This window comes from Pteronotus mesoamericanus, unplaced genomic scaffold, assembly GCF_021234165.1.
Source record: "Pteronotus mesoamericanus isolate MK-2021 breed Mesoamerican mustached bat unplaced genomic scaffold, CSHL_Meso_final scaffold_125, whole genome shotgun sequence".
NCBI lineage: Eukaryota > Metazoa > Chordata > Mammalia > Chiroptera > Mormoopidae > Pteronotus > Pteronotus mesoamericanus.
The window spans coordinates 5,905,766-5,932,291 of NW_026555304.1; the positions used below are offsets into that span (position 1 = coordinate 5,905,766).

Genomic DNA, 26,526 nt, shown 5'->3' on the forward strand with positions numbered 1-26,526 from the left:
TTTTAATTAGCATTTCCCTGATGATTAATAATGAGTATATTTTAATTTTCTTATTCTTCATTTGTATATCTTCTTTGGAGAAATGGCTATTCAAGCTCATTGTCTATTTTTTAGTGGGTTTTTCTTTTGGTTAGTCAGTTGTAAGAGTTTTCTACATATTTTAAGTACTAGATTCTTATCATTTACAATATATTTTCCCATTGTGTACGTTCTTATTTAGCTTTCTTAATGATGTCCTTTGTTGCATAGAATATTTAATTTTGATGAAGTCTAGTTTAGTTATTTGCACAAAATTGCAAGGGGCCTCCTATAGCCAAACAATCTTGAAAAGAAGAACAAAGATGGAGGATTCACATTTAACTAATTTCAAACTTCTACAAAGCTACAGTAGACAAAACAGTGTGGTTCTAACATAAGGGCAGACATATAGACCAAGGGAATAGAATTCAGAGTCCAGAAATAAACTTTCAAATTTATATTTAATATATTTTTGACAACAGGTAAAGAATATTGATGAAGAAAGCATAATGTGCTTAATAAATGGTCTTTGGACAACTAGATATCCATGTGTATTAAAAGGATGAAGTTGCCATATGCAATATAAAAAATTAAAACAGATCAAGATCAGAGCAGATTAAATGACATAGAAACTAAAAGAACAATTCAAATGATCAACAAATCCAGGAGGTGGTTCTTTGAAAAGAGAAACAAAATTGACAAGCCTTTAAGCAGACTCATCAAGAAAAAAAGGGAGAGGACCCAAATAAATAATATCAGAAACGAAAGAGGAGAAATGGCAACTGATACCACAGAAATACAAATGATTGTAAAATACTACTATGAACAATTATATGTCAAGAAATTTGAAAGCCTCTATGAAATGGACAAATTTCTAGAAAAATATAACCTTCCAACACTGAATGAAGAAGCAGAAAGCCTGAACAGACTGATAACAATTGGGGAAATTGAAGCAGTAATCAAAAAACTCCTGCTACACAAAAGCCCTGTACCAGACAGTTTCACAAGAGAATTTTACAAAACATTTAAGGAAGAGCTAACCCCTGTCCTTTTCAGACTATTCCAAAAAATCCAAGATGAGGGAAGACTCCCAAACTCTTATTATGAAGCCAGCATCATCCTAATCCCAAAACCCAGCAACAAAGAAAGAAAACTATAGGCCAATATTGCTTATGAACATAGACACTAACATCTGCATCCAGCAATACATTAAAATGATCATTGACCATGATCTAATGGGATCCATCCCAGGGATGCAAGGATAGTTCAATATTTGCAAATCAATAAATATAATACATCACATAAATGAAAGGAAAGACCAAAATCACATGATCATATTAATAGGTGTGGGAAAAGCATTTGATAAGGTACTGCATCCATTTATGATAAAAACAATCAGCAGAGTGGGAATAAAGAGGGCGTTCCTCAACATAATAAAGGCTATATATGAAAACATACACCCAACATCATATTCAATGGGCAAAAACTAAAAGCTTTCCCACTAATATTGGGAACAAGACAAGGTTGTCTGCTTTCACCACTGCTATTCAACATAGTAGTGGAAGTCCTAGCCACAGCAATCAGACAAGAAAAAGAAATAAAAGGCATAAAATTTGGAAAGGAGGAAGTAAAACTGTCATTGTTTGCAGATGACTCGATAGTGTACATAAAAACTCCATAGGTGACTAGATTAACAGCTGAAGGAGACAGCCACAGACAGTAGATTCCTGGAAATCTTGAACAGACTGCCTCAGGTCAGACAGGGTCAACAGCTGACATCATCAGAGGCAGATCCAGAAAGTAAAAACAGCAGTCTTCTACCATAGAAGTTGACACCACAAAGTCAGGAAATGAAGACAGATCAATTTAAGAAGCAGAAGCAAAAAGAAGAGTCTCACAAATAATGGGAAGACAAAGAAATACTCCCCACTCAAAGGGAAAGGAGGAATCCCTTTGAGAACTAAATGAAATAGAGGCAAGTAAACTATCAGATATTGAGTTCGAAACAATGGTTCTAAGGAAGCTCAACGAGCTCAGTGAGCTCAGAGAGAATTACAAAAAACTACAGGTAAACTACGTGGAACTTACTGTAAATTATCTCAGCATGAAAAAGGACATAGAAACTATCAGTAAGAGACAAGAGGAAATGAAGAATACAATTTCTGAATTGAAGAACACAGTAGGAGGAATCAAAAGCAAGTTATATGAAGACGAGGATCGAATCAGCAAGCTGGAGGACCAGGTAGATAAAAGCTCCCAGACACAGCAAGAAAATGAAAAAAGACTAAAAAAGAATGAAGAAATATTTAGAGAAATGCAGGACAACCTGAAACGTAATAATACCCATATAATAGGGATACCAGAAGGAGAAAAGGAGGAGCAAGGAATAGAGAACCTGTTTGAAAAAGAAGTGATTGAAAACTTCCCTAATATGAGGAGAGAAAAAGTCATACAAGTCCAGGAAGCACAGAGGGTCCTATTCAAGAGGAACCCAATGAGGTCCACTCCAAGACACATCATCGTTAAAATGGCAAATGCCAAAGACAAAGAGAGAATCCTATGGGCAGCAAGGGAGAAAGAAGTTGTTACATATAAGGGAGCCCCGATACAGTTAGCAGCTGACTTCTCAACACAAACCACTGCAAGCCAGAAGGAAGTGGAAAGAAATATTCCAAGTAATGAAAAACAAAGGCCTACAACCAAGACTGCTCTACACAGCAAGGTTCTCAATTAAAATGGAAGGGGAAATAAGGAGTTTCCCAGACAAAAGAAGGCTAAAAGAATATGCCTCCACCAAACCAGCATTGCAAGATATGCTAAAGGGACTGCTTTAAGAAGATGAAGAAAACGAGTCTATGAATACCCAATTCCTTTCACAGTTGCCAATACTTGATATTACCAATATTTTTAATATGTATTAATCTGACTGTGACAATGATGTGTTATTTTCATTGTTCCTTTTTTATTTGTTGAAACTAAACCTGTTTTTGTATACTTCTTGCCTATTTCTACTATTTTTAAAGTACTTTAAATGACTGTTTGGTATTATTTATCCATTTATTGATTAAAGGTTTGTAGAATTATTTTCCTTAAAAATAAAAAAAACCCAAAAACTATTAACCCTTTTTTAGATGTGTGGCAAATACATTCCCATTCTATTACTTGTCTTTCAACCTCTTTTATATGTATATTACTATATAGTCTTAAATGTTTAATATAGCCAAATTGTTATATTTTTCTTTATAGCTTTTGGGATTGAATATTTTACTTCAGGGTAAGAAAAATATTAGTTTGTATTTTCACCTAAAAATCCTTATATTCTACATATTGATTTTTAACTCACCTGAATATTGCTTGTGTAATGTGTGAAATAGGGCTCTATGTTTGTTTTATTTCAAGTAATAGTGGTCCATGCACCTTATTTTCCCCATTGATTTGAAATATCAATTTAATCATATATTACATTGCTAGACAGATGTATACATTTGTTTCTATAATGCTCATTATATTTCATTGATCTACTTGGTTATTTCTGTGCTGGTGTCATGTTGTTTTAATTGCTGAGAGTTTATAATGGTTTTAAATTTTTTAATATTTTAAAATTGACTTTGACATTTAAAAAGAAAATAAAATCAATCTGCATTTAAGAAAGAAAATAAGAAAGAAAGAAAAAGAAAGAAAGAACTCCTATCTTTTACAACAACATGGATGGAACTGGAGAATATTATGCTAAGTGAAATAAGCCAGTTGTTGAAAGACAAATACCATATGATCTCACCTATAAGTGGAATCTATTCAACAAAATAAACTAACGAACAAAATAAACCACAGACATGGAAACATGGAGTAGACTGACAGTGACCAGAGGGGATGGAGAAGGAGGCCAATGACAGAAAGAAGGGGAAGGAACTAGACAAAGAACATGTGTGAATGACCCATGGACATGGACAACAGAGTGGGAATTGACTGTGGGAGTGGGGGGTGGGGGTGGGATGGGTGGAGGAGGGCAAAGGGGGAAAAACTGAGACAACTGTAATAGAATAAACATGACTTAAAAATTTAAAAAAAAGAAAACTTATTTAAAAAAATACTCATAGACTCTGCCAACAACCTACTTGACCTAATAAGTGAATTTGGCAAAAGCGGGATACAAAGTCAATATTCAGAAATTGAAGCCATTTTGGTACACCAACAATGAAATACCAGAATTAGAAATGAGGGAGAAAATCCCATTTGCTATAGCAACAAGAAGGATAAAATATCTAGGAATAAATTTAACCAAGGAAGTAAAAGACCTATACTCAGAAAACTACACAACACTGAAGAATGAGATTAAGGAAGACACAAATACCATGGAAGCATATACCATGTTCATGGGTTGGAATAATTAACATAATCAAAATGTCCACACTACCCAAAGCAATTTATAGATTCAGTGCAATCCCTATTAAAATACCAGGATGATTTCACAGACATAGGAACAGACATTTCAAAAATTGATATGGAACCATAAATGACCCCAAATAGCTGCAGCAATTCTGAGAAAGAAGAACAAAGCATGAGGAATCATGATACCTGACATGAAACTATATTACAAGTCCACTGTAATCAAAACAGTCTGGTAGTGGTATAAGAACAGACACATAGATCAGAGGAACAGAATAGAGAGCCCAGAAATAAACCCATGTCTCTGTGGTCAATTAGTATTCAACAGAGGGTGCAGAAGCATAAAGTGGAGTAAAAACAGCCTCTTCAACAAATGGTGTTGGAAGAGCTGGACAGCTACATACAAAATATTGAAATGTGACCACCAGTTTACACCATATACAAAAATAAACTCGAGGTGGATAAAAGACTTAAATATAAGTCACAATACTATAAAAGTCCTAGAGGAAAACATGGGCAGGAAACTCTCAGATATCTCACACAGCAATTTTTCACTGATATGTCCCCAAGGACAAGGGACATAAAGGAAAGAATAAACAAATGGGACTTCCTCAAAATAAGAAGCTTCTACATGGCTCAAGAAAACATCAGCAAAAAGAAAAGGGAACCAACTGTGTAGGAAAATATACTTCCCAAAGATACCTTGGACAAGGGTTTGATCTCCAAAGTATATAAAGAACTCACATGACTCCACTCCAGGAAGACAAATAATCCAATTAAAAAATGGGCAAAGGACCTGAACACACACTTCTCCAAGGAGGACATACACAGGGCCTATAGGCATATGAAAGGATGCTCAGCATCAGTAGCCATCAGAGAAACACAAATGAAAATCACACTGAGATACCACTTCACACTGGTCAGAATGGCCATCATAAAACAAATCAACAAACAGCAAGTGCTGGTAAGGCTGTGGAGAAAACGGAACCCTAGTACGCTGTTGGTGGGGATGTAGACTGGTGCAGCCACTGTGGAAAACAGTTTGGAATTTCCTCAAAAAGCTAAAAATGGAACTGCCTTTTGACACAGTGATTCCACTGCTGGGATTATACCCTAAGAATCCCAAAACACCAATTCACAAGAACCTGTGCACACTAATGTTCACGGCACTACAATTTACAATAGCCATATTGTAGAAGCAACCTAAGTGCCCATCGGTAAATGAGTGGATCAAAAAACTATGGTACATTTACACAATGGAATACTATGCAGCAGAAAGAAAGACAGAGCTACTACCCTTCGTGACCACATGGATGAAACTGAAGAGCATTATGCTAGTGAAATAAGCCAGGGAGTGAAAGAAATATGCCATATGATCTCACCTATAAGTGGAACCTAATCAACAAAACAAACAAGCAGGAAAAACATAACCATAACATTGAAAGAAAAAACAAACGACAGTAAAGAGAGAGAATGAGGGAGGAGGGTAATGGGGATAAGAAAGAGAAGGGTCAAGTCAAGGAACATGTATAAAGGACCCATGGACAGAGCCAAAGTGAGGAAGGATTGAGAGTGGGATGTGGGAATGGTTGGGGCAGGGGGAAGTGGTGGTGGGAAAATGGAGACAATTGTATTTGAACAGTAAAAAAATTGATAAAAATAAAACAAAACAGATCAACATGGAAACTAAAACCATTTTTGGAAAACATGGGGGTAAATCTTCATGACCTGGTGTTTGGTGATGGATTCTTAGATATAACACCAAAAGCATGATTCATAAAATAGTTTATGATTGTTTGAAGGAATCTTTTTTTAGCTACTTGCTAATTCTGTAACCTTTTATTTGACTAAAACCAAAAAACCACCTACTAAGCAGGTGCACATACACAGTGCCATGTTCTAATACATGGACAGTGAAGGCAGTACACTGGCTGCCCATGGCAGCACATGAAGCCATTATGCCTGACACTACACACCTGTTTCTTCTGGGCATAGAGCTTCTGTGACAGTTGCCTTCATCCTTTGGTGTTTATTTCCCTGCAGGGTTAGCATGCTTCATTGGGTTTCATTTGTAAATTGCTCTTTGACCAAGACGATGACGTTGTTTATCACTCACATGATTTCCCTTTTCATTTCCCTTACCCATGTGGAAATAAGAGTCATAAGCAGAAATGGGCAAATGCATTCAGATGACTGAAAGTCTGAAATGTCACCAAGGGCATTTTATTTGCTCTTTGAATTCCTGTCCATTATGCTTTCTCCAAATGGAGTAGTTTCAGACAGATATCAGGGAATCCTATTTCTAAGCTGTGGACTTATTTGTCTCTTGGTAATGAAACTCTTAAAGAATAATTTATTCTACCCCTTCCATCCCAAGAAATGCCCTGTTCCTCTCCACATATTTCATTTGTGCAGATATTGAGTCTTGCTGTGAGTCCCTGAGACCCTCTCCTGCCCCAGTGTGGAATGGTGACTCCTTTACCTGGGTGTAGATGTGCCATCTGCTTCAGCACCTGCACCAGCAGTGCTGGAGTGGGAGTTTCCATAATGCTGTGAAACAAGATTCCAGAAAAAGGATTCTGCTTCTTTGGAGAAACATGAGCCATGAAGTTCCTTATGATCGGGCAAATGTTTCCCACTGAGAAACGAATCTCATTTTTTAAGTTCAACTAAGAAGGTGCATAAAATGAATTTTTAATTAATTTGAGATTCTAAAAGTACACTTTCTTACCTAGGGAATTTGCTCTCTGTTGAAAACTGTTTCTTAATTTTCTTGTAGGATATTCTTACTTATGTTGTAATATCAGTAATAGTCCTTATTTCTGCTTAAATTCCCCACGTACTTTTTACTAGTAGTAATTTTAAATATAGGCTCTCAAGGACCAACCTTAAATATGGAGTTTGTTTAAAGTTAGTAAAGTTTAAATGTTGTAGTAAAGGCATCATGGGAAACTGAGGCAAACGCTGCGTGGGGGCCAGCCATGTGAACTTCAGGCACTCATGTGCCTGTGACGCAGACTGTCAGTGGGGCATGTGGGGCAGAGTAGTGCACCACACTGTCAAGCTTTCCCAAATCTTTACTTTCAGTGAATTGAACTCTTCCAATCTATACTGTATTTCTGGTTTTATGTATTTGTTTTTGGAAGCGGGCTTAATTCAGGTATAATACAGAGAAAGCTTGTGTTAACTGATCCTTCCTTCACCTCTTTCACCACAATCTAATGTTTCTTTCAAATGGTGAGTTTTGTGAGTCATGAAATAAAAATTCATTTTCCCCAGAACTTAGGCCATGTAGACCTAGGATAGCCTCTAAGCTGATTTTCAGTATTTTAAAAGTCTCATTTTGAATTCTTTATTATAAGACACACATTTTTACATTTTGGGACATTTTGGGATGAACAGCCCATGCCCTTTCCTCAGTTCTTTCCCTCATGCATCTGTTTGTGTACATGCTCTTTAGAAGTACAAGCAACTATAGAGGCAGCTTAGTCCAAACAAATTCAGGAAAAGGAAAGTAGAGGGTAGATTTAAAGTCATTCTAGACAGCTTTCCTATTTAGGGGAACAGATATGTGCATTATCAAGAGAAACCAGTCCAGCTGTCTCTCCTAGACAATGTAATGGTTCTTCTATAAAAGAGTGGACATCCAGAGACCAGAAAGCCTTTCGTGAAGCCAACATGGAAGAGAAGAACCACAATAAACAAACAGAACCAGAAATTTCTAAGCTAAATAACAATAGCAGTAACAAACCTCAATTAGCATTCTTGTTGAAATTCAGTGTTGAATCACCTTTCTTAAGATAAGTGTTTTGACAAAAATGGAAAAATTGGAGTACAAGAAAAACTATTGAAAATATAAGGGAAAAGATTCTAGAGTAGTCCAAAACAGATGTAAGTGGGTTCATTTTCTAATACAAGTTCCAGAAAGAGGGAAAAAGTATAAGGGTTGGAATGAGGTACTTTTTAAAAATAGACGAAAATTTCTTAAAGTTGCAGAAAGCATGAGGTTTTTAACCCTTTGTAAACTCCCCCCCCCCACTAAAACACCCCCACAATTAAAAAGCAGTCCTAGATATATACTGGTGAAAAATCATAATTCCCAGAATAAAGAGAATATCTTAATTCTGCCAGAGAGAAAGGAAAAACCCAATTGTCCTACAAAGGAAAGAGAATCACACTGGCTTTGGATTTCACATTAACAACCCTAGAGAGGAAAGTTGAAAATTTAAAAAATCCTTAAAATATGAAGGCAAAAAATTTAAACTTACTTTGGCTGCAGCGTTCTATCAATCAAGTGAGAGGACATGAAGTCAGAGACTTTAATATCATCTAAAATCAGTAATGTTTATATAAAAATATAAAATGGATCCAAGAAAGCTGATATATTGAAATACAAAAATTAGCAACTGAGAGTTATCTAGGCAAAAAAAAAAAAAAAAAAAAAAAAAAGAAAGACAATCTTTTCCTCTCAGTGGGTCCAGACCTATTATCTACTTCTACAGCAAAAAATCTTTGCAAAATCCTGTAATGCTGTTTATTGATAGGGGTTAGAAACAATCTGCAGAAAAAGCATAGAAGACAATTTAAAATTTAAAACAAGTTGTAAATACTACATCTGGAAAACTTAAATACTGGTATATGCCTAACATGCATAGTACAAGTAATAGAAATTACATAGTAGAGGAAGGTAATTGTGCTAATTCTGGAGACAGATATGACCCAAAGTCACTAAGTCAAGACATTAAGTATTGGGGTGATCACATCAGAAGTTATATAAATGTCTAATCACTATGTTGTACACCTAAAACTAATATTAAATATAACATTTTTATCAATTGTATAAAAAATAAAAAGACATTAAGATATATTACTTAAGCAATAAATGTGTTATTTAAACTTATATTGGTGAATGCCAGGAAATGATGACTGAGTTCGCATTCTTTTTAACAATAGTTATTTTTAGAAAGAGACTAGAAGTGTCAAAGGAAGTAGCCTGAGTGTGAATAAAAGATTGTATAATTTCTCTTTCCTTTTTAAAACAAATACATGCATTGTAATATTTTTCACTTGTTTTACAGTTTTTAAGCTGAGACAGCAGGCGGGGTTTGTGTGCCATCACCTGCCCTTTCTTCTCCCTTTGAGTACAAACCTGCGTGTACATCCTGGCTCCCAGTGGCCCCTGCTTTCTTCCAGATTTGCTCCATTGGATATCCATCAACATACCTCTGCAGGTAATCTTTTTGACCCCTTTAACCTCTACATCACCCTGTACCTATTGTCGCTTCCCCTTTCCTTAATCCTTGACTATCTTTATAGAGAAACTCACACTTCTTGTCTTTGTAGCCGTCCCATCAATTCCCATAACTCTCAAGCCCAAAGCAAAATGACTTTAATTCTCTTCACATCCCCCAACATATCACTTAACTGCAACTTTGCCAGCATTCATTCTACCTCCTATTCTCCAAAATCAAAGCCTTACCTTCCATTTCTATCATGCATGATATCTAATGATAGGATTTTTGACTGAAATCTAATAATAAATCTTATTGGATTTCCCAATTTTCTACTTTTTAAATTATATTTTATTGACTATGCTGTTACAGTTGTCCCAATTTTCCAGCTTTTCCCGCCTCCACCCAGCACCCCCCACTCCCTCAGGCAATCCCCACACCATTGTCCATGTTCATGGGTGATGTGTATATGCTCTTTGGCTACACTCTTTCCTATGCTGTATTTTACATCCCCACGACTATTCTTTAACTATCAATTTGTACTTAATCCCTTCACATTTTTTGCCCATTCCCCACACCTCCTCCCATCTGGCAATCATCACAAAGTTCTCTGTATCTATGATTCTGTTTCTGTTCTTGCTTGCTTATTTTTTTTCTAGATTCAGTTGTTGATAAATATGTATTTATTACCATTTTATTGTTCAAATTTTGATCTTCTTTTTCTTCAATAAGCCCCTTTAATATTTCACATAATAGTGGTTTGATGATGATGAACTCCTTTAGCTTTTTCTTCTCTGAGAAGCTGTTTATCTGCCCTTCAATTCTAAATGACAGCTTTAATCTCGAATACAGTAATCTTGGTTGTAGGTCCTTGATTTTCATCACTTTGAATATTTCTTGCCAATCCCTTCTGGCCTGCAAAATTTCTTTTGATAATCCCATCAGAACTCCTTTGTAGGTGACTCTCTGCTTTTCTCTTGCTGCTTTTAAGATTCTTTCTTTATCTTTAACCCTTGGCATTTTAGTTATGATGTGTCTTGCTTGGTGTGGCCCTCTTTGGGTCCAACTTGTTTGGGACTCTATGAGCTTCCTGGACTTGTATGTCTGTTTCCTTCATCAAGTTAGGGAAGTTTTCTGTCATTATTTTTTCAAATAGGTTTTCAATTCCTTGTTCTCTATCTTCTCCATCTGGCACCGCCCTGATGTGAATGTTGGTATACTTGAAGTTGTCCTAGAGGCTTCTTAACATTGTCCTTGAGGCTTCTTAACATTGTCCTCATTTTTTGTTTTTTTTTTTTTCTTTTCACTTTTCTGATTGGGTGTTTTTTACTTTCTTATATTCCAAATTGATGATTTGATTCTTTGCTTCATCTGCTCTACTGTTGATTCCCTGTAAATTGTGCTTCATTCCAGTCAGTGTACCCTTCATTTCTGACTGGTTCTTTTTTATGGTTTCCATGTCCTTTTTGCTGTTGGTTCTCTCTGAGTTCATCTGCTCTCCCCCTATATTTACTGAGTATCCTTGTCACCAGTGTTTTGAACTCTGCATCCAATATATTACTTGTCTCCACTTGTTTAGGTATTTTTCTAGAGTTTTGCTCTGTTTTTTCATTTGGGCCATGTTTCTTTGTCTCCTTATTTTGGCAGCCTCCCTGTTTTTTTTGTTGTTGTTTTGTTTGTATTAGGTAGAACTGCTTTGATTCTGTGTCTTGGTAGAGTGGCCTAATGTAGTAGGTGTCCTGTGGTGTCCAGTGGCCCAGCCTACCCTATCACCCAATTTGGGGACTCAAGGTGTGCTCACTGTGTGGGATGTGTACACCCTCCTCTTGTAGTTGAGTCTTGATTGCTGTTGGCACAACAATGGGAAGGATTTACCCAGGCCAGTCAGCTGCTAGGACTGGCTGTGACCTCTAATCACCAACCTCTGACAACTGTGGTGGATCATCTGTGCAGGGTCCCATTCCACAGAGTAGGACTTACATCAGCAGGGCCCTGGTGCACACTGAGTCCACCCCTTGAGTGAGTTGCTTGTGGAGGTGGTTGGGTAGTTGTGCTCCAACATTGGTCTGTAGCTGTCCACTGGGTGCTTAGGCTCAGGGCCTCCTGGGAGGTGTAGGCCAAGGTTTTCCACCAGCTGTGCTCTGCCTGGGGTCACCTGGTATAAGCTATAAAACAATCTAAAGAAGGCTGCTTCTTGTCCTGGACTTGGAGGTGCTCAGCTGAGGCCAATCTATGAACCAAGGCCAGCTGCTACTAGTGTCAGGCCAGGGGCTACTTAGCAAGAGGTACTGGGCTTGTTGAGGCCAGATGTTGCTTCTTTGAAAGGATTTAGGAGAATCTGAAGCATGAGCCAAGACAAGTCATTCGTATGGAAAAGCCACTGGAAACAGCTTGGGTGGGCTCAAAATTTGGGTTGAGTAGAGCCTAAGAGAATTACCAGGGTGTGGCAAACAGTGTGAGCCAGATCGATGGAGACTTAGATATGGTGCCTGCCTCCTGGCTCTGTGGGGAGAGTGCTCAGAAAAGGAACAATGGCCTTTGCCATCAGTTTTGTCTGGGAGGAAGCAGCCCCCAGATTTCACCCTGATGACAGACAATTTATTTCCTTCCTGTATACCTCTGGTGCCTTTCAAGCTGCTGCCCTGGTTCTGGTGTTCAGAGGGAGAGAACCTTAGTAAGTCTGTGCATGGGCCCTTTAAGAGGAACTGCCTGTAAATCCAGCAGTTTCTGTCTTCCAAAGCCTCAATTCCCACTTATTTTCACAGCCAGAATTTATGGGGACTTATCTTCCTGGCACTGGAAACCTCGGCTGCGGGGCCTGTGTGGGGCTGGGAGGCCTGTTGTGGGGCTGGGAGGCCTGTTGTGGGACTGGAATCCCTCACTCCCAAGATATCTCTCCCAATTTTTATCCACTTCATGTGGGTGTAGGACCAGCCCATTTGCATCTCTGCCCCTCCTACCAGTCTAGATGTGGTTTCTTCTTGAATTCCATAGTTGTAGGACTTCAATTCAGCTTGATTTCTGGTGATTCTGAGTAATGGTTGTTCTGTAGTTTAGAGGCAATTTTGATGTGGTTGTGTTGAGAAGCGAACTGTATTTACCTAGGCTGCCATCTTGGCTTTCTCCCAGATTTCCTGATTTTCGATGATTTCTTTAAAATGTGGTATTTAATGTCTATAACTTTAAATGAATAAAATTATTTAGAATAATCTGGATTACTGCCTTATACTAGCATTAACAGCTTTGTAGCCATCACCCTCATGAAGATATGCAATACTCCTAGCACCCAGCAGGCCTAATGCCTTGTGCATCTCAACTGTCAGATTCAACCAGGTTGTTGTACATTCATGCTCTGCATTGCATTTTCTTTTTGTATGAATATGTATTCATTCAGTAAGTTGACTTTATGGTATAAGTATTCCATTGTTTGCTTATTATTTCTACTGTGAACATGTGGGTTGTTTTCATTATCTGGCTATTAGTAATGATGCTGAAGCTGTTACCTTTAACACATTTCTCATTCTGGGGTCTGTGGACCTATTCTTCTGTAGCTGTGGCCAGTTTCAGAATCAGCAGATAATGGCATCATATGCAGTAGATTACTGCCCCCGCAATGTTTCCTGTTTTTTAAAAAATAATATCTTTAGTGAAACATAACTTATCCAATTAAAGTAGTTTCTAGCATACTCACAGGGTTGTGTATTCATCACACCAATCAGTTTTAGAATACTTTTATTACTCCAAAGGAAACCTTGTACTCATTGTCAATCACTTCTCATTTCTCACCATGTGCCCACACAATCTCATCCCTAGGTTACAGTTTGCACATTTCACATAAATACAATCAGACAATATGTATGGTCTTTTATTACTGGTGTCTTTTACTTACCATAATGTTTTCAAGGTTCACCCATGCTGTAGCATGCATCAGTACTTCCTATCTTTTTATTGCTGCACTTTTTATTATTTATTATCTTTTTATTTATGTTTCATTGTATGGATAGACCATATTTTACTTATCCTTATATTAGTTGGTGGACATTTGGATTGTTTCCACTTTTGGCTGTTATGAATGATGTTGTTATGGACATTCCTGTACGATATTATTGTGTGGTTATGCTTTTATTTCTTATGGGAATTGCCTTAGAAGAGAAATTGCTGGGTCATGTGGGAATTCTATGTTTAACTTTTCAAAGAAGTTACAGAATATGTTTTGAAGCAGCTGTGCCATTTTATAGTCATACCAATAAAGCACAAGGGTTTCAGTTTTTCCCCTTCCTTACCAATATTTTTTATTTTCTGTTTTTTTTTATAGCCATCTAATAGGTGTGAAGTGGTATTTCTTTGTGGTTTTGATTTGTATCTCCCTAATGACTAGGAATGTTGAGCATATTTTTATGTGCTTATTGGCCATTTGTATAGCTTCTTTGGAGGAATGTGTATTCAAATTCTTTGTCCATTTTTAAAATTGTTGTTTGCTGTTGTTAAATTATAGGAATTCTTTATATACCCTGGAACTAATCTCTTATCAGAAATATGATTGGAAAAAAATGTTCTCCAATTCCATGGGTTGTCTTTTCATTTTCTTAATAGTTCCCTTGGATGCACAGAAGTTTTTAATTTTGATAAAGTCAAAATTACCTATTCTTGATCTTATTGCTTATGTTTTTGGTATCATATTTAAGAAACCACTGCCAAATTAAAGATGATAAAAATGTATGTCTATAGTTTCTTCTAAGAGTTTTATAGTTTTTAGTATTACCTTTAGATCTTTGATCCATTTTGAATTAATTTCTATATATGATGTGAGAGAAGGGTCCAACTTTATTCTTTTGCATGTGGTATCTAGTTGTCCCCGCATGATTTGTTAAAAAGACTATTCTTTCTCTATTGAACTTTTTTTTGGCAGCTTTGTCAAAAATCAACTGGCTATAAATGTGATGGTTTATTTTTTGATTCTGAAACTTTCCATTCATTTATATTCTATCCTGTGCCAGTATAACATTGTCTTGATTATTGCAGCTTTGTAGTGAGTTTGAAATCAAGAAGTATGTGTCCTCCAAGTTTTTTTTTTGTTATTCAACATTGCTCTGACTATTCTGGGCTTCTTGAATTTTCATATACATTTTGGGTTCAGCTTGTCAATTTTTGTAAAGTAGGCTGTTGGGAATTTTTTAGGGATTGAATAGAATCTATAAGTGATTTGAGGAATACAGGAAGTCCTCATGCAATGTTGTCAATAGGTTCTTGGAACTGCAGCGAAATGACATATAACAAAACAATTTGACCATAGGCCAATTGACATAAACAAGAGTTAAGTTCTTATATTTCCTTAATGTTATAACGAAAGGACATTGAATGAAATGACACTATTTGAGGACTGCCTGTATTGCTATTTTAACACTATTAGGTCCTTTGGCACATAAACATGAGTGTCTTTCCATTTTCTTAGGTCTTATTTTTTTTAACAATATTTCATAATTTTTTGAGTGTGTTTTATGTTTCTTTGTTAAATTTATTCTTAAGTATCTTATTTTTATATTATATTATAAATGGATTTGGTTTCAACTTTCATTTTCAAATTGTTTAATAAATATGTGTAGAGATACCGTTAATTTTTACATGGATGTTATATTCTAAAACATTGCTGAACTAGGTTATCGGTTTTAATATTTTTATTGTATTTCTTAGGATTTTCTATATACAAGGTCATGTCATCTGCAAAAAAATTTTATTTCTTCCTTTCCCTTTAAATAAATAAGTACCTTTTGTTTCATTTTCTTGCTTAATTCTCCAGGTTAAAATCACCAATAAAAGGTTGAATAGAAACTGTAAGGGAGTGCACTGAGTATTGTGGAAGTAGCTTTTTGGTCCCCTGCTTTTGTGACATGGTCTTCAACTTTGAGGCTCCCTTGAGCACCTCAGGCACCACTGCACCCACTGCCATCCAGGTCAGAGGATTTGAGACAACATCTGTAACAGCAGGTTCTGCATTCAGTTTTTTTGCTCCAGCTAACACAGCACTACTGAACTACTCAGAACAAAGGTTTTAGATTTGGTACTGCTTTTGGCACAACAGCTGGAACTAGTGCTGGTTTAGGTACTGTTTTGGGGACAGGACAGGGATTTGGAGGATTTAATACACAGCAGAAACAATAAAGTATATTGGGTGGTCTCTTCAGCCAGCCTACACTGCTCCTGTCTAGTTCAACCCACTGATAAATATTACAAGTGCTCTTTCTGCTCCAATGCTATTAGAAGAGAGATGATATTTTGGTACAATGAAATCAACTGCAGGCCTTTTGGGGAAATGGAAAATGTTATTTCAATAATAACATTTCACCAATGGAATTCACGCAAGAAAGTCCCTTTTGCTGATTTAAAGCTGTAGGTTATAGTTGTATGCTCAATAATAAAGATGAAGATGGGCTAGCGGTTTTAGTTTTCAACAAAAAAGAAACAGATATTTGAAGCCACCAACAGCAATTGGCAAAATCATTGCCTAACATGTTTGGGGGAAAGCAGACCCTTACAGTAAATGTAGAGGGTAGGAGACATTGCCAGATGGTCACACAAAAGTTATCAGTTATGTTGTTGAACGTTCTCAAAATGCTATTTCAAGAAGAGTACCAGCTACAACACTATATGTTTGAACAAACCAGTATCAAAACACAACTGCAGCAAGTTGGTGTAACACTGTCTATGATTAGGACAGAACTTTCTCCTGCACAGATCAAACAGCTTTTACAGAATCCTCTTGCTGGTTTTGATCTTGTTACCTGGGAACAAACCAAGTTGGATCACCCTGGTTCTAAAAAGTTATTACAGTACCAATGATAGATTTCAAAGAACTTCTTAGAAGGCTGAAGGTTCAAGATTAGATGGCTAAGTAGCATCAGACCAGATTCGATGTATCTGAAGATATTACAGAAAAATCCAATTATAGCTATGGCCAAAATTGCACAGTACAAGAGGAAACTTATGGGCCTTTTTACCACAGAACCTTAAAGGTACTAATTAAACAGAAGACTTGGAGGAAGAGTGGATATGCCAGCCAAACTGATGAAGAGCAGTAATGTGTTCAGCTAGATACAATTCAGTGTGAACTAAATGTACCTAACTCAGTTCTAGGGCTGGCTAAATGAACTAATGTCCCAAATTAGAATGCAGAATCATTTTGGAGCAGTCAAATCTGAAGAAAGATCTGTGACAAATCAGGCAGCCTTAGCCACTTGATTAGCATCATATAGGATGATCTAGAAGATATAAAAGTTGGTAGAATGTGGTTGAATGAAGCCATCCACATCAGAGGTGGTGTCTATGGTTGACAAATCACAAACTTGTGTTAAAGATTTGTGAACTGTATCTTCTTGCTACATCAGGACTTCTCTAAGAATGAAACTGACCACATGGCAAAAGAAAGGAAGAAAGGACGAAAGGAAGGAAGGAAGGAAGGAAGGGAGGGAGGGAGGGAGAAAGGAAAGAAAGGAAAAGAGAAAGAAAGAAAGGAAAAGAGAAAGAAAGAAAAAGAAAGAAAACCCTTTCCTGGCTTGGTTTTTGATAAGGTTACTAACAAAATATTGTTATTCAGCATAATAAAGTAACTGAACAAAATAGAAACAGAAGCACAGGTACATGGAACAGACTGACAGCTGTTGGAGGGGAGTAGGGGTGGGGGCTGCATGAAAGAAGGTGGAGGGGTTAGCCAACACACATATATTCATGACCCATGGACATGGACAATGGTGTGGGGATTGCCTGAGGGATGAGGGGCTCGGTGGGAGTGGACAAAGGGAGAAAAAGTAGGGACAGCTGTAATAGCATAAATGATAAAATACAATTAAAAGTGTTCTTTGGATTTGAAATAAATCACTTCACAGTTCTTCAAAGACAACCTTTAAAAGATTTATATTTAAAAACTTTTATTTCCTTTTATAAGTACATAATTACCAAAAATATTTACTATTGTACATTTTTATAACAGCATTTTTCTTAAAAAAATCAATTATTCTGCATTGAGCCTAATCTCTGCTTTCCATAGCAAGCAAATATGCAATTTCTACTTTGCACATAAAATGTATGACTACTTGGCTGTTGGAAATTTGTACTTTAGAATATAAAAATATATCAGTTTTTACATTTGTGAATTCATCTGTGGGAGGAGTAAAGAAAATACAAGAATATTGAATGATTAATGTGAGTTTCTTTTCATTCTATAAAGATTTGAAAATATATTTTATTATTTTACTTATTTGGAATTTACAAAATACACCTAAGCAATTATAAGAAAATTATATTTTATCACTTTTGCAACTTTTTGTTTTTTAAACACTTAGTTCTAAAGAATATGAAAACAAATTCTTGATTGTAATTACTTTTATATAATTCTTAGTGGTGCTTTATTTGGTTCTGGGAGAATGAGCATTCATGTCTGTACAAGTATTGAATCATAATTACAATTCAAAAAAAGAAAAAAACTGTAAGAATTGACACTCATCTGTTTTTCTAATGGTAGGGAGAGAATATTCAGTATTTCATCAATAAATGTTATTTTAGCTGTGGATTTTAAATTATATGCCCTTTATTTGGTTGAGGAAGTTCCCTTTTATTGCTGGTTTAAGGTTTATTTTATGTTTTTTCATGATTGGGTGCTGAGTTTTGTTATTTTTTTGTATCAAAATTATCATAGTTTTTACCTTTTAGTTTATTGATAAATTATATTGTATTATTTTTTGGATGTTAAACCAACTTTGCATTCCTGGTATATATCCCACTTGCTTATGATGTAAAATTTTTTGATGAATATACTTTGATGAATTCAATTTGCTATTATTTTGCTGAGAATTTTCAAATCTGTATTTATAAGAGATCCTGGTCTGTAGTTTTATTGTGGTGTCTTTTCCTGATGTTGGTATAAGGGTAATATTACATTCAGAAAGAGTGAGAAACATTCTCTCCTATTTATGTTTTGTTTTTGTTTTTTTTTTTTTGGAAGAGTTTGTGAAGAATTTTTTTTTTTTAATCCACATCTGAGGACATTTTTTTTCATTCGTTTTAGAGAGAGAGGAAGGGAAAGAGAAATATCAATGTGAGAGAGAAGCCTCAGTTGGTTGCCTCCCATATGTACCTGGACTGGCAGTTATACACATCTGGACCAGGGGTTCTCACATGCCTACACCCTGACCAGGAATTGAACCTGCAGCCTAGGTATGTGCTCTGACTAGGAATTGAACCCACAACCTTTTGGTTATGGGATGACGCTCCAACCAATGGAGCCACACTGGTCAGGGCTAAAAAACTGGTATTAATTCCTCTTTAAATGTTTGCTGGAATTTACCAGTGAAGCCATTTGGACCTGGAATTTTCTTTGTGGATAGTTTTCTTTAATTACTAATTTAATATCTTTACCTGTTATAGGTCTATTCATATTTTTTATTTCTTCTTGAGTCGGCTTTGGTAGTCTGCTTCTGTTTCATCTTAATTATATAACTTGTTGTCATACAGTTGATTATAGGAGTCTCATAAACTTTTATATTTCTGTAAGGTCAGCAGTAATGTCTTTGCTTTCATTCCTGATTTTAGTAATTTGAGTCTTTTCACCTTTTTTTGGTTTTGTTTTTGGTCAGTTGAACACAAAGTTTCTTTCTGTTAATATTTTTCAAAGAAATACTTTTTAGGTTTATTGATTCATCCTTATTATGGTTATATTCATTATTTTATTAATTTTTCCCTAATTTTTCTTTCTTTGGGTTTAGTTTGCTCTTTTTCTCTATTAAGGTGGGGAAGTTACATTACTGACTTGAGACCTTTCTTCTCATTTAACTCTCATAATAGCTATATATTTCCTTTACGTACTGCTTTAGTTGCACACCCTTGATGCCCTTTTGACATTTTCTTCTCTCTTGGCATTTTGTTATCTTCTCTTCACTTTCTCCCCACTCTCCTTACTGCTTCTTTGTGACCCCCTTTTCTGCCTGGTTCTTATGAAAACAGCCTGAGACTTTTGCACTGGCAACTGCTTGGTCATGTACTATATTACTGAATCCCACAGCAGCTCTGTAAGGAAGTTAGTGCTATTATCACCATTATCTAGCTTCTGTTGGGTAAGTGCCAAGTTTGCATTTTATTTGGAGGTTTTTATTTTGTTTTGTTTTAACAAATGCTTGTAAAATAAATGACTAAATCTGAGGTGGAAGAGTATGAAGATCAGTATGGAGCTATTGCCCCAGACCTCTCTCATAAATTCGGTGAACTTTTACACCCTTCCACCTGTCTGTCTCTTGTGCATCATTCAGGTTACTGTTCCCATGCCAACTCCTTAGGGAAGTTGCTCCTAATACCTCAGGTTGGATAGACTCTTTTACACTTCTCTTTTGCACCACTGCTGTGATGTAATTTATTAAATCTTTGTGAAGTTATCTTTTTGATGTCTGAGCACCACTTGATCCTAAGTTCTATAAGAACAGAGGCCCTGCCTTAGATCTGTCCTCTTCACAGCTGTTTGCTGACCTCCAGAGCCTGGCTTTCAGAGCAAATTCAATAGATATTTCTTGGACAAATGAATTATAGTAGCTACAAATTATTCTTTTTGATGTTTTATCTTTGTTTTCCATACTTGGTTGTTAGTTTAATAGTGGAGACATATTAGCTTGGCCAAGAAATATTCATCAAAACACAGAATTAATGTGAGCTGCAGACCAAGAGATTTTTGGATACAGAGCTTGTTAAAACATGCTCCCTTCTAGCAAAATGCTTACCCGCCCAGTCTGGAGCTAAAGTACCATGCAAGCAAGTGAGTGAGGATGCTGCCTTTGAAGCACAAAGAAAACCTCATTCTGATAATGCAGAGAGAAGTTTCATGCCAGATTTTATAGGCCATTGTGTTTTGTAAAACAGAACAATTTATCACAATTCTAGGCTCTTGAATTGATCATAATGATCCCACGAGCATTTAATAGACTAATCAAACTCCTAAGCAGTTTTTCTCACAGTCTTTCACTGATAATGAACTTCCTACATCTGTCTATATTCTGTTTTATCATTGATATTTCTTCAGTTTCTTGGTAGGTTTGGGATTCCAAAGTGCATATGAGAGCTAAATGTTTCAGTGGATATGCAGGCACGTGCACGTGGTGAAATCAGGAGACAGATGCACAGTCCTAGTCTTTGATCCTTCACTGTCCACAGCCATTCCCCTCCATGGATAATTATGTTTAATATTTTTTCTGGCCTCAGACAATGACTTTTATTATTAGTCTTCAGTTACTCCAAGATCTGAAATGTGAAAGCAGTGGTTGTCTGGAGAAAATGGGTTTTGTGTTTTCCATTATATAATTTGTATCTTTCAGCTAAAACAAAATTATGGATATTGCTTAAATTCCCACTGTTGTGTGTTATATGACCTTTCTTACCAAAGAAGGGTCAGGATGAAGGATATTTGATAATCTGTATGTGAGGAAAGTACATTTATTCCTGGATTTGGGGTGATGTTTCTGATGAATACAAACCCTGTTGTACTCCATTTTAATTACTGTTAACAGCAATTTATACTACTTTCTTGATAACGCTTGATTCCTTATGATTCATAAACATAAAGCACCTATAGCCATTTTAAATTTGATGAATGAAAGGATTCTCCAAGCCTTTTTGTTGACTGCCAACTCTTGCTGTTTATTGAGACAGCTCACCCCATGGCTTGAGTGGTGCCCACACCACTGCTTTGTGCTCTCTGCCCAGGCAGTTTTCAGGGTAAGTGAAGTAGCCAGCATACTTGGGTTTGCATTGCAGCCTCATCTCTCACTGGTACTGTGAAGTTGGGGACCTTGCGTTGCCCAGTTTCTTCCATATTTCCAGTTTTTTCACTGTGCGAAAGAGACAATGACAATAATTCTGCAAGGTGGTGAGGATTTCGTGAGTTAATATGGACAATGACTAAATACTAATAGTCTTCTCCACTCCATTGCTTCCCCTCCCCAGCTCGTAGAAAAATAAATCACATATTCTGAGTAGTTCATTGGATGTTTATAAAGCTTCAGGTAAAACAACGGAGACATGCTGTGGTTGTGAATGTGTACCTGTGTGTGTATGGAAGGGGGTAGTTAATTGCCATCTCTCCATCAGCTTTCCTTGATTCTGCCTCTCTTGGGCAGACTCAGCATTTTTCCTCTGGATAGATGGTGCCTATGTGAGCAAAGATGCTGAGGATCATGGTCCAATAAGGGGAGACAGACCAGTCCAGTTGGCCACTGAGTAGATTGTCTGCCCATTTAGAAATTGAGGATTCACTATACATATTGGATTTAGAATTTAAGAATTTTTCAAGTGACATTTGAATGTTGGGAGACTGAAAGCAAACTATATCACTTCAATTTTTTTTTTTTTTTAGTTATCATTAGAGGGTAAAGCAATCTCTTTCAATGTACTTTTTATTAATGCTCTCAAACATCTGTTTCCTTTGCTAGGTGCTTTTTGGTTAACAGTTGGAGCCCTCAAGCAATATGCCAGAACAGAGCAATGATTACCGGGTGGCTGTATTCGGAGCAGGTGGTGTTGGCAAGAGCTCCCTAGTCTTGAGGTTTGTGAAAGGTACGTTCCGGGAGAGCTATATCCCCACTGTGGAAGACACCTACCGGCAGGTCATCAGCTGTGATAAGAGCATCTGCACATTGCAGATCACAGACACTACGGGCAGTCACCAGTTTCCCGCTATGCAGAGGTTGTCCATTTCCAAAGGGCATGCCTTCATCCTGGTGTACTCCATCACCAGCCGGCAGTCCTTGGAAGAGCTTAAACCCATTTATGAACAAATCTGTGAGATCAAAGGGGATGTGGAGAGTATCCCCATCATGCTAGTGGGTAACAAGTGTGATGAGAGCCCGAGCCGCGAGGTAGAGTCCAGTGAGGCAGAGGCCCTGGCCCGCAAGTGGAAGTGTGCTTTCATGGAGACCTCGGCCAAGCTCAATCACAACGTGAAGGAGCTTTTTCAGGAGCTGCTCAACCTGGAGAAGCGCAGGACTGTGAGCCTACAGATCGATGGGAAAAAAAGCAAGCAACAGAAAAGGAAAGAAAAGCTCAAGGGCAAATGTGTGCTCATGTGAATGCCCTTTTCATGTCCCCTGGAATCTCGCCTTCCTCCTTTCCCCTGAAACCCACCATTGTCAGGGTAGCATGTAAGATGCCCATATGTTATATATTGCATTTTGACCGAAATGTGCCCTATTGTCCCTAAGAGGGCATTTTACACCACCAACAATAAGCGCCCCTCTTCAGAACCAGGGAATCTTCCAGATGGTTAAAATGAAAACCAACATGCTTGGCCTCGCAGGGAGCTGAGAGGTGCCAGCATTCTCTGAAGGCATCATGTGCCATCAGGAGGTAGTGTGAGCTGAGGGGAGCCACTGTCACCTGCATGTGTGCCTGAGCATGTTCACCTGGAGCTGCAGGTGCTACCACAGACCAGGCCTTTCCCTCTGCTCAGCAGTCAGTGCCTCCTTGGGGGAAGGGAGAGGCTGGAGGAAGTGAAAAGACCACGCCAAAATCTCTTTATTTCATGGTTCTTTAGCTGGATTAAAATAGAATAACAGCCTCCCCTAGAGGATGTTCTCTCCAATGCCCAGCTGACCTATGCACCTTGCTTCCCAGTGGGAGTGTACTCACCTCACTAGGCCTAATTAGCAGCTTTTGGTTTAACCTTTTACAGAGTTTCTTTTCACACACAATGATGAGCTCACTACAAGTGTGCTGCTCTGTCAGGAATTCTTCAGTGCATGAGTGAGGATATTGTGACTTTATGAATACCCCGCACTACTCCTGTGTTAGACTCAAGGGTTTTACATGTGAAGTTTCCTTCCTTTAACCCATGAAGGATATAACTTCTTCCAGCTCTCAGATTTTAAATAAAGGCAATTAAAGCAGACATTTCTGTTTTCCTCCAAGATGGATTTCTTCTTTCAAATAACTGGATATGTATCCAGCTGGGCAACAGCTGACAAAGGCCATCTGAAAACCAGAAGCACATTTCTTTTCTCAGTGACACAGACATGTGTATGCCATACTTTGCACCTTAATGAAATATTTTCAAACAAATTTTTCACTGTGTTTCAATGAGCTATCTATAACAGTATATTTCTGGAAAATGTCTTCAAATAATAGTAGATTATCTTAGATTTTCCATTATAAATGCCTCCTAAGAGCTGTTCAGTGCCGTGTTCACTTGGGAAACAATTATGTTTTTCTCATAATGATCTCATGTGCATCCTAATCCTTCAGACTGAATTACAGCCATTACCACTTCCTGCCTGCTGGCTTGCAGACAGGATGGTGGTTGGAGACAGGCAGGACAGCGCCTACTGTCTTCAGTTGCTCTGCTATCCTCGAGTCTGCTTCCTGAAAATTCCCACTGAAAGCCTGTGAATTCTCTCATCATTTCCAGTGAGTATAGCCAATGCTGGCCCCGAATACAGAACTTTCCTTGCAGCAGTCCTTCCTGTGGCCCACCCAGCAGGCACAGGAAGTTAAGTGCCCACTAGGCTTGTGCAGGGAGCTCCCTAGCTGTGAGTAGCAGCACCAGCTGGGGCAGAGTCATCAAGTGCGGGATGATGGCATGCACACCCTGTGGGTCTCCTCACATGGCACCTGCCCCTCCTGAGCAGGGCTGAGGCAGCAGCAACTGGGCAGCAAATTCTAAATTTACTGCCTCTGGTTAAATTGCCCTTGCCTATGTCTCATCCTTTCTACTCTTTTAATAACTCTCCCTTGGGATGTATTTAGTGTGTGGGAGTTGCCTTGAGAACCATTTGTTCTGTGATCTTCCCACCACGATGGCCTCCAAGAGCAAATCCTGAGCAGGGAGGGTATGGAAGCAACCTGGGTGTCAGTGGGGTCACGCAGAACCCCTCTCCAGGCCCTCTCCAAGTCCTAATGGGTGTGCCCTCCTGTGGGCTTGTCCTGTTCCAGGTGGCTGACCCACAGCCCTCACAGTGAAATTGAATTGGTGGATTTTCTAGGACATTTGTGTTTCAACTTGTCTCTACCTTTTTTCTATTTCTATAATCAGAGAAATATAATCAATTTTTAATTTGGCTATGGGTTAAGTGGAAAAAGAAACAGGGCTTCATGTTCAACATGGAATTTAGAGGTCTTGGGTGGGTGTTTTGCTAACAGTAAAATGTGTGATTTCCCACAGACTGTCATGTCCATAAGGCTTCCAGTGTGTGCTTTCCCTGCCAATTGTCTGGTTCCCACTGATGTAAGTCAGAATTGCTTTTTGCCCTATCAAGGCAGTGTCTACATTTTTAACTGTTTAGAGCTTCATCAATACGAGAAACTTGTCATTAGTGAAAATCTGATCTCATTCAGGACACATTTTATTCTTCTGCATTTTGCCTATGAGTTTACAAGAAGGCTATTGACGCTTCAGTCATGGGTCTTTGTTCTGAGATCATTTTCTGTGAACGGAACTGATGGTATTGTGATTAAGGCAAATAGTCTTTCAGAAGTTCCATAATTGATTCAGGGCTTGAGGAGATAGTTCCACAGAATCGGATGTTGTTAGCATTTATGTGATCCCATCTTGAATATGTAGTTGTGGTTCTTGAGGATGCAACCTATGTTGCATATGGGCACAGAAGTTTTGACCTAGCACAGTAAGTCAAAAACTCAAAATATTGCTTTGAAGATGGCACTCCGGAGATAAGCTTGGGGCTCTCCTGTGTTCCCTTCTGTCCCCACCAGTCCTTCCTTCATCCAGTGACAAGCCATGGGCATGTGGGCATGCCTGCAATACAGCAAGACCAGTACAAGAGCAATATTGAATTGTTATCAGATCAAAATTATAACAACATATACATATATATATATATAATTTATCTTCCTGCATTTTTGAAGTATAAAGTAATACATTGTACATATCCAAAAGTTAGTATATTTGTTTCACTGTTTGTAATATTTCAGAAATGCTCATTCTTTGTAGAATAAAAAAAAATACCTAAAAAGTTGCTCTGTGATGATTTTTTCAAAATTTGTAATGTGTTGCTCCTACATCAGCTGTCTGGAAGTATCCATAACTCATGGGAGACATGTAAGCCCTCAAAGCTCCATCCTGGAAGTCAGTACCCAACAAAGGCAACTGTGGACAGAGTATTTATAGAGCATGACTTTTGTATGTGTGGGATGTCAATGTGTATATTTATATTTAAGGTGTATTTATTGTTACACTTCCATTATCTATTATATTTTACTTATTGTACAGTGATAAAAATTGCCCTTGCATACAAGTTTCTAGTGGCCAGTGATGTTCTGAAAATAGTGAAACATTAAAATAAAGCTTTAGTTCTAACACCCTGGCTGGAAGATGGTGCTCTTTCTTATTCTTCAGGGTACAGCCTGTGTGTGATGGTCATGACCTTGTTCTCCTGCAGCTGCTCTTTGGTGATTCTGGACCAGAGAGGAGACTGTCAGGCTCTGTGCAAGTCTGGGATTGTCCTCAGCAACTGCCCTGTGGTGTTCCCAGGAAGTTTTCCCAGCTGGTCCCTGTCACTGGGCTGACAGGATGCTCCAGTGTAGCTCAAAGTAGGAGAACAATACCTCTCTCTCCCGAGCTTCTCACAAGAGTCAGGCTATTCAGAGGAGTGGTTCCAGAGGCTCCAGCACCGTTATGGGCAGCTACTGCTTGACACCCTTGGTCTTCATTCCTCCTCCTCAATGCTAACATAACATGAAGCTGTCTTTTGGTAACACTGGAAAATAGGTCAACAATTATAAGCAAAGCAAAATCCCTCTTGGGCCACTGAATAGCTAGACGATGGGGGGCGGGTTCCTAACCTCATTGTACTTCTGCAAAACAAGAACTGTGTACATTTGCAGCATGGTCAGTCCCGAGGATTAATTAATG

The 26,526-nt window shown here is 37.8% G+C and overlaps 1 protein-coding gene and 1 pseudogene across 5 annotated transcripts in view; both read left to right on the forward strand.

Moving 5' to 3' along the window:
- Positions 1-25,939, forward strand: part of DIRAS2 (DIRAS family GTPase 2) — a 36,604-nt gene extending 10,665 nt beyond the window's left edge. For 4 of the 5 annotated variants that reach the window (XM_054588043.1, XM_054588045.1, XM_054588044.1 and 1 more), the window contains exons 2-3: positions 9,483-9,635; positions 22,097-25,939. In XM_054588043.1, the coding sequence (XP_054444018.1) occupies positions 22,133-22,732 (600 nt within the window). In that variant the 5' untranslated portion in view covers positions 9,483-9,635; positions 22,097-22,132 and the 3' untranslated portion in view covers positions 22,733-25,939. Of the gene's footprint in view, positions 1-9,482; positions 9,636-18,723; positions 18,843-22,096 lie in introns of those variants that run through there. The other variant, XM_054588047.1, reaches the window with a different exon arrangement.
- LOC129082257 (nucleoporin p54-like) lies at positions 15,524-16,963 on the forward strand (annotated as a pseudogene).
- Positions 25,940-26,526: the final 587 nt, after the last annotated feature.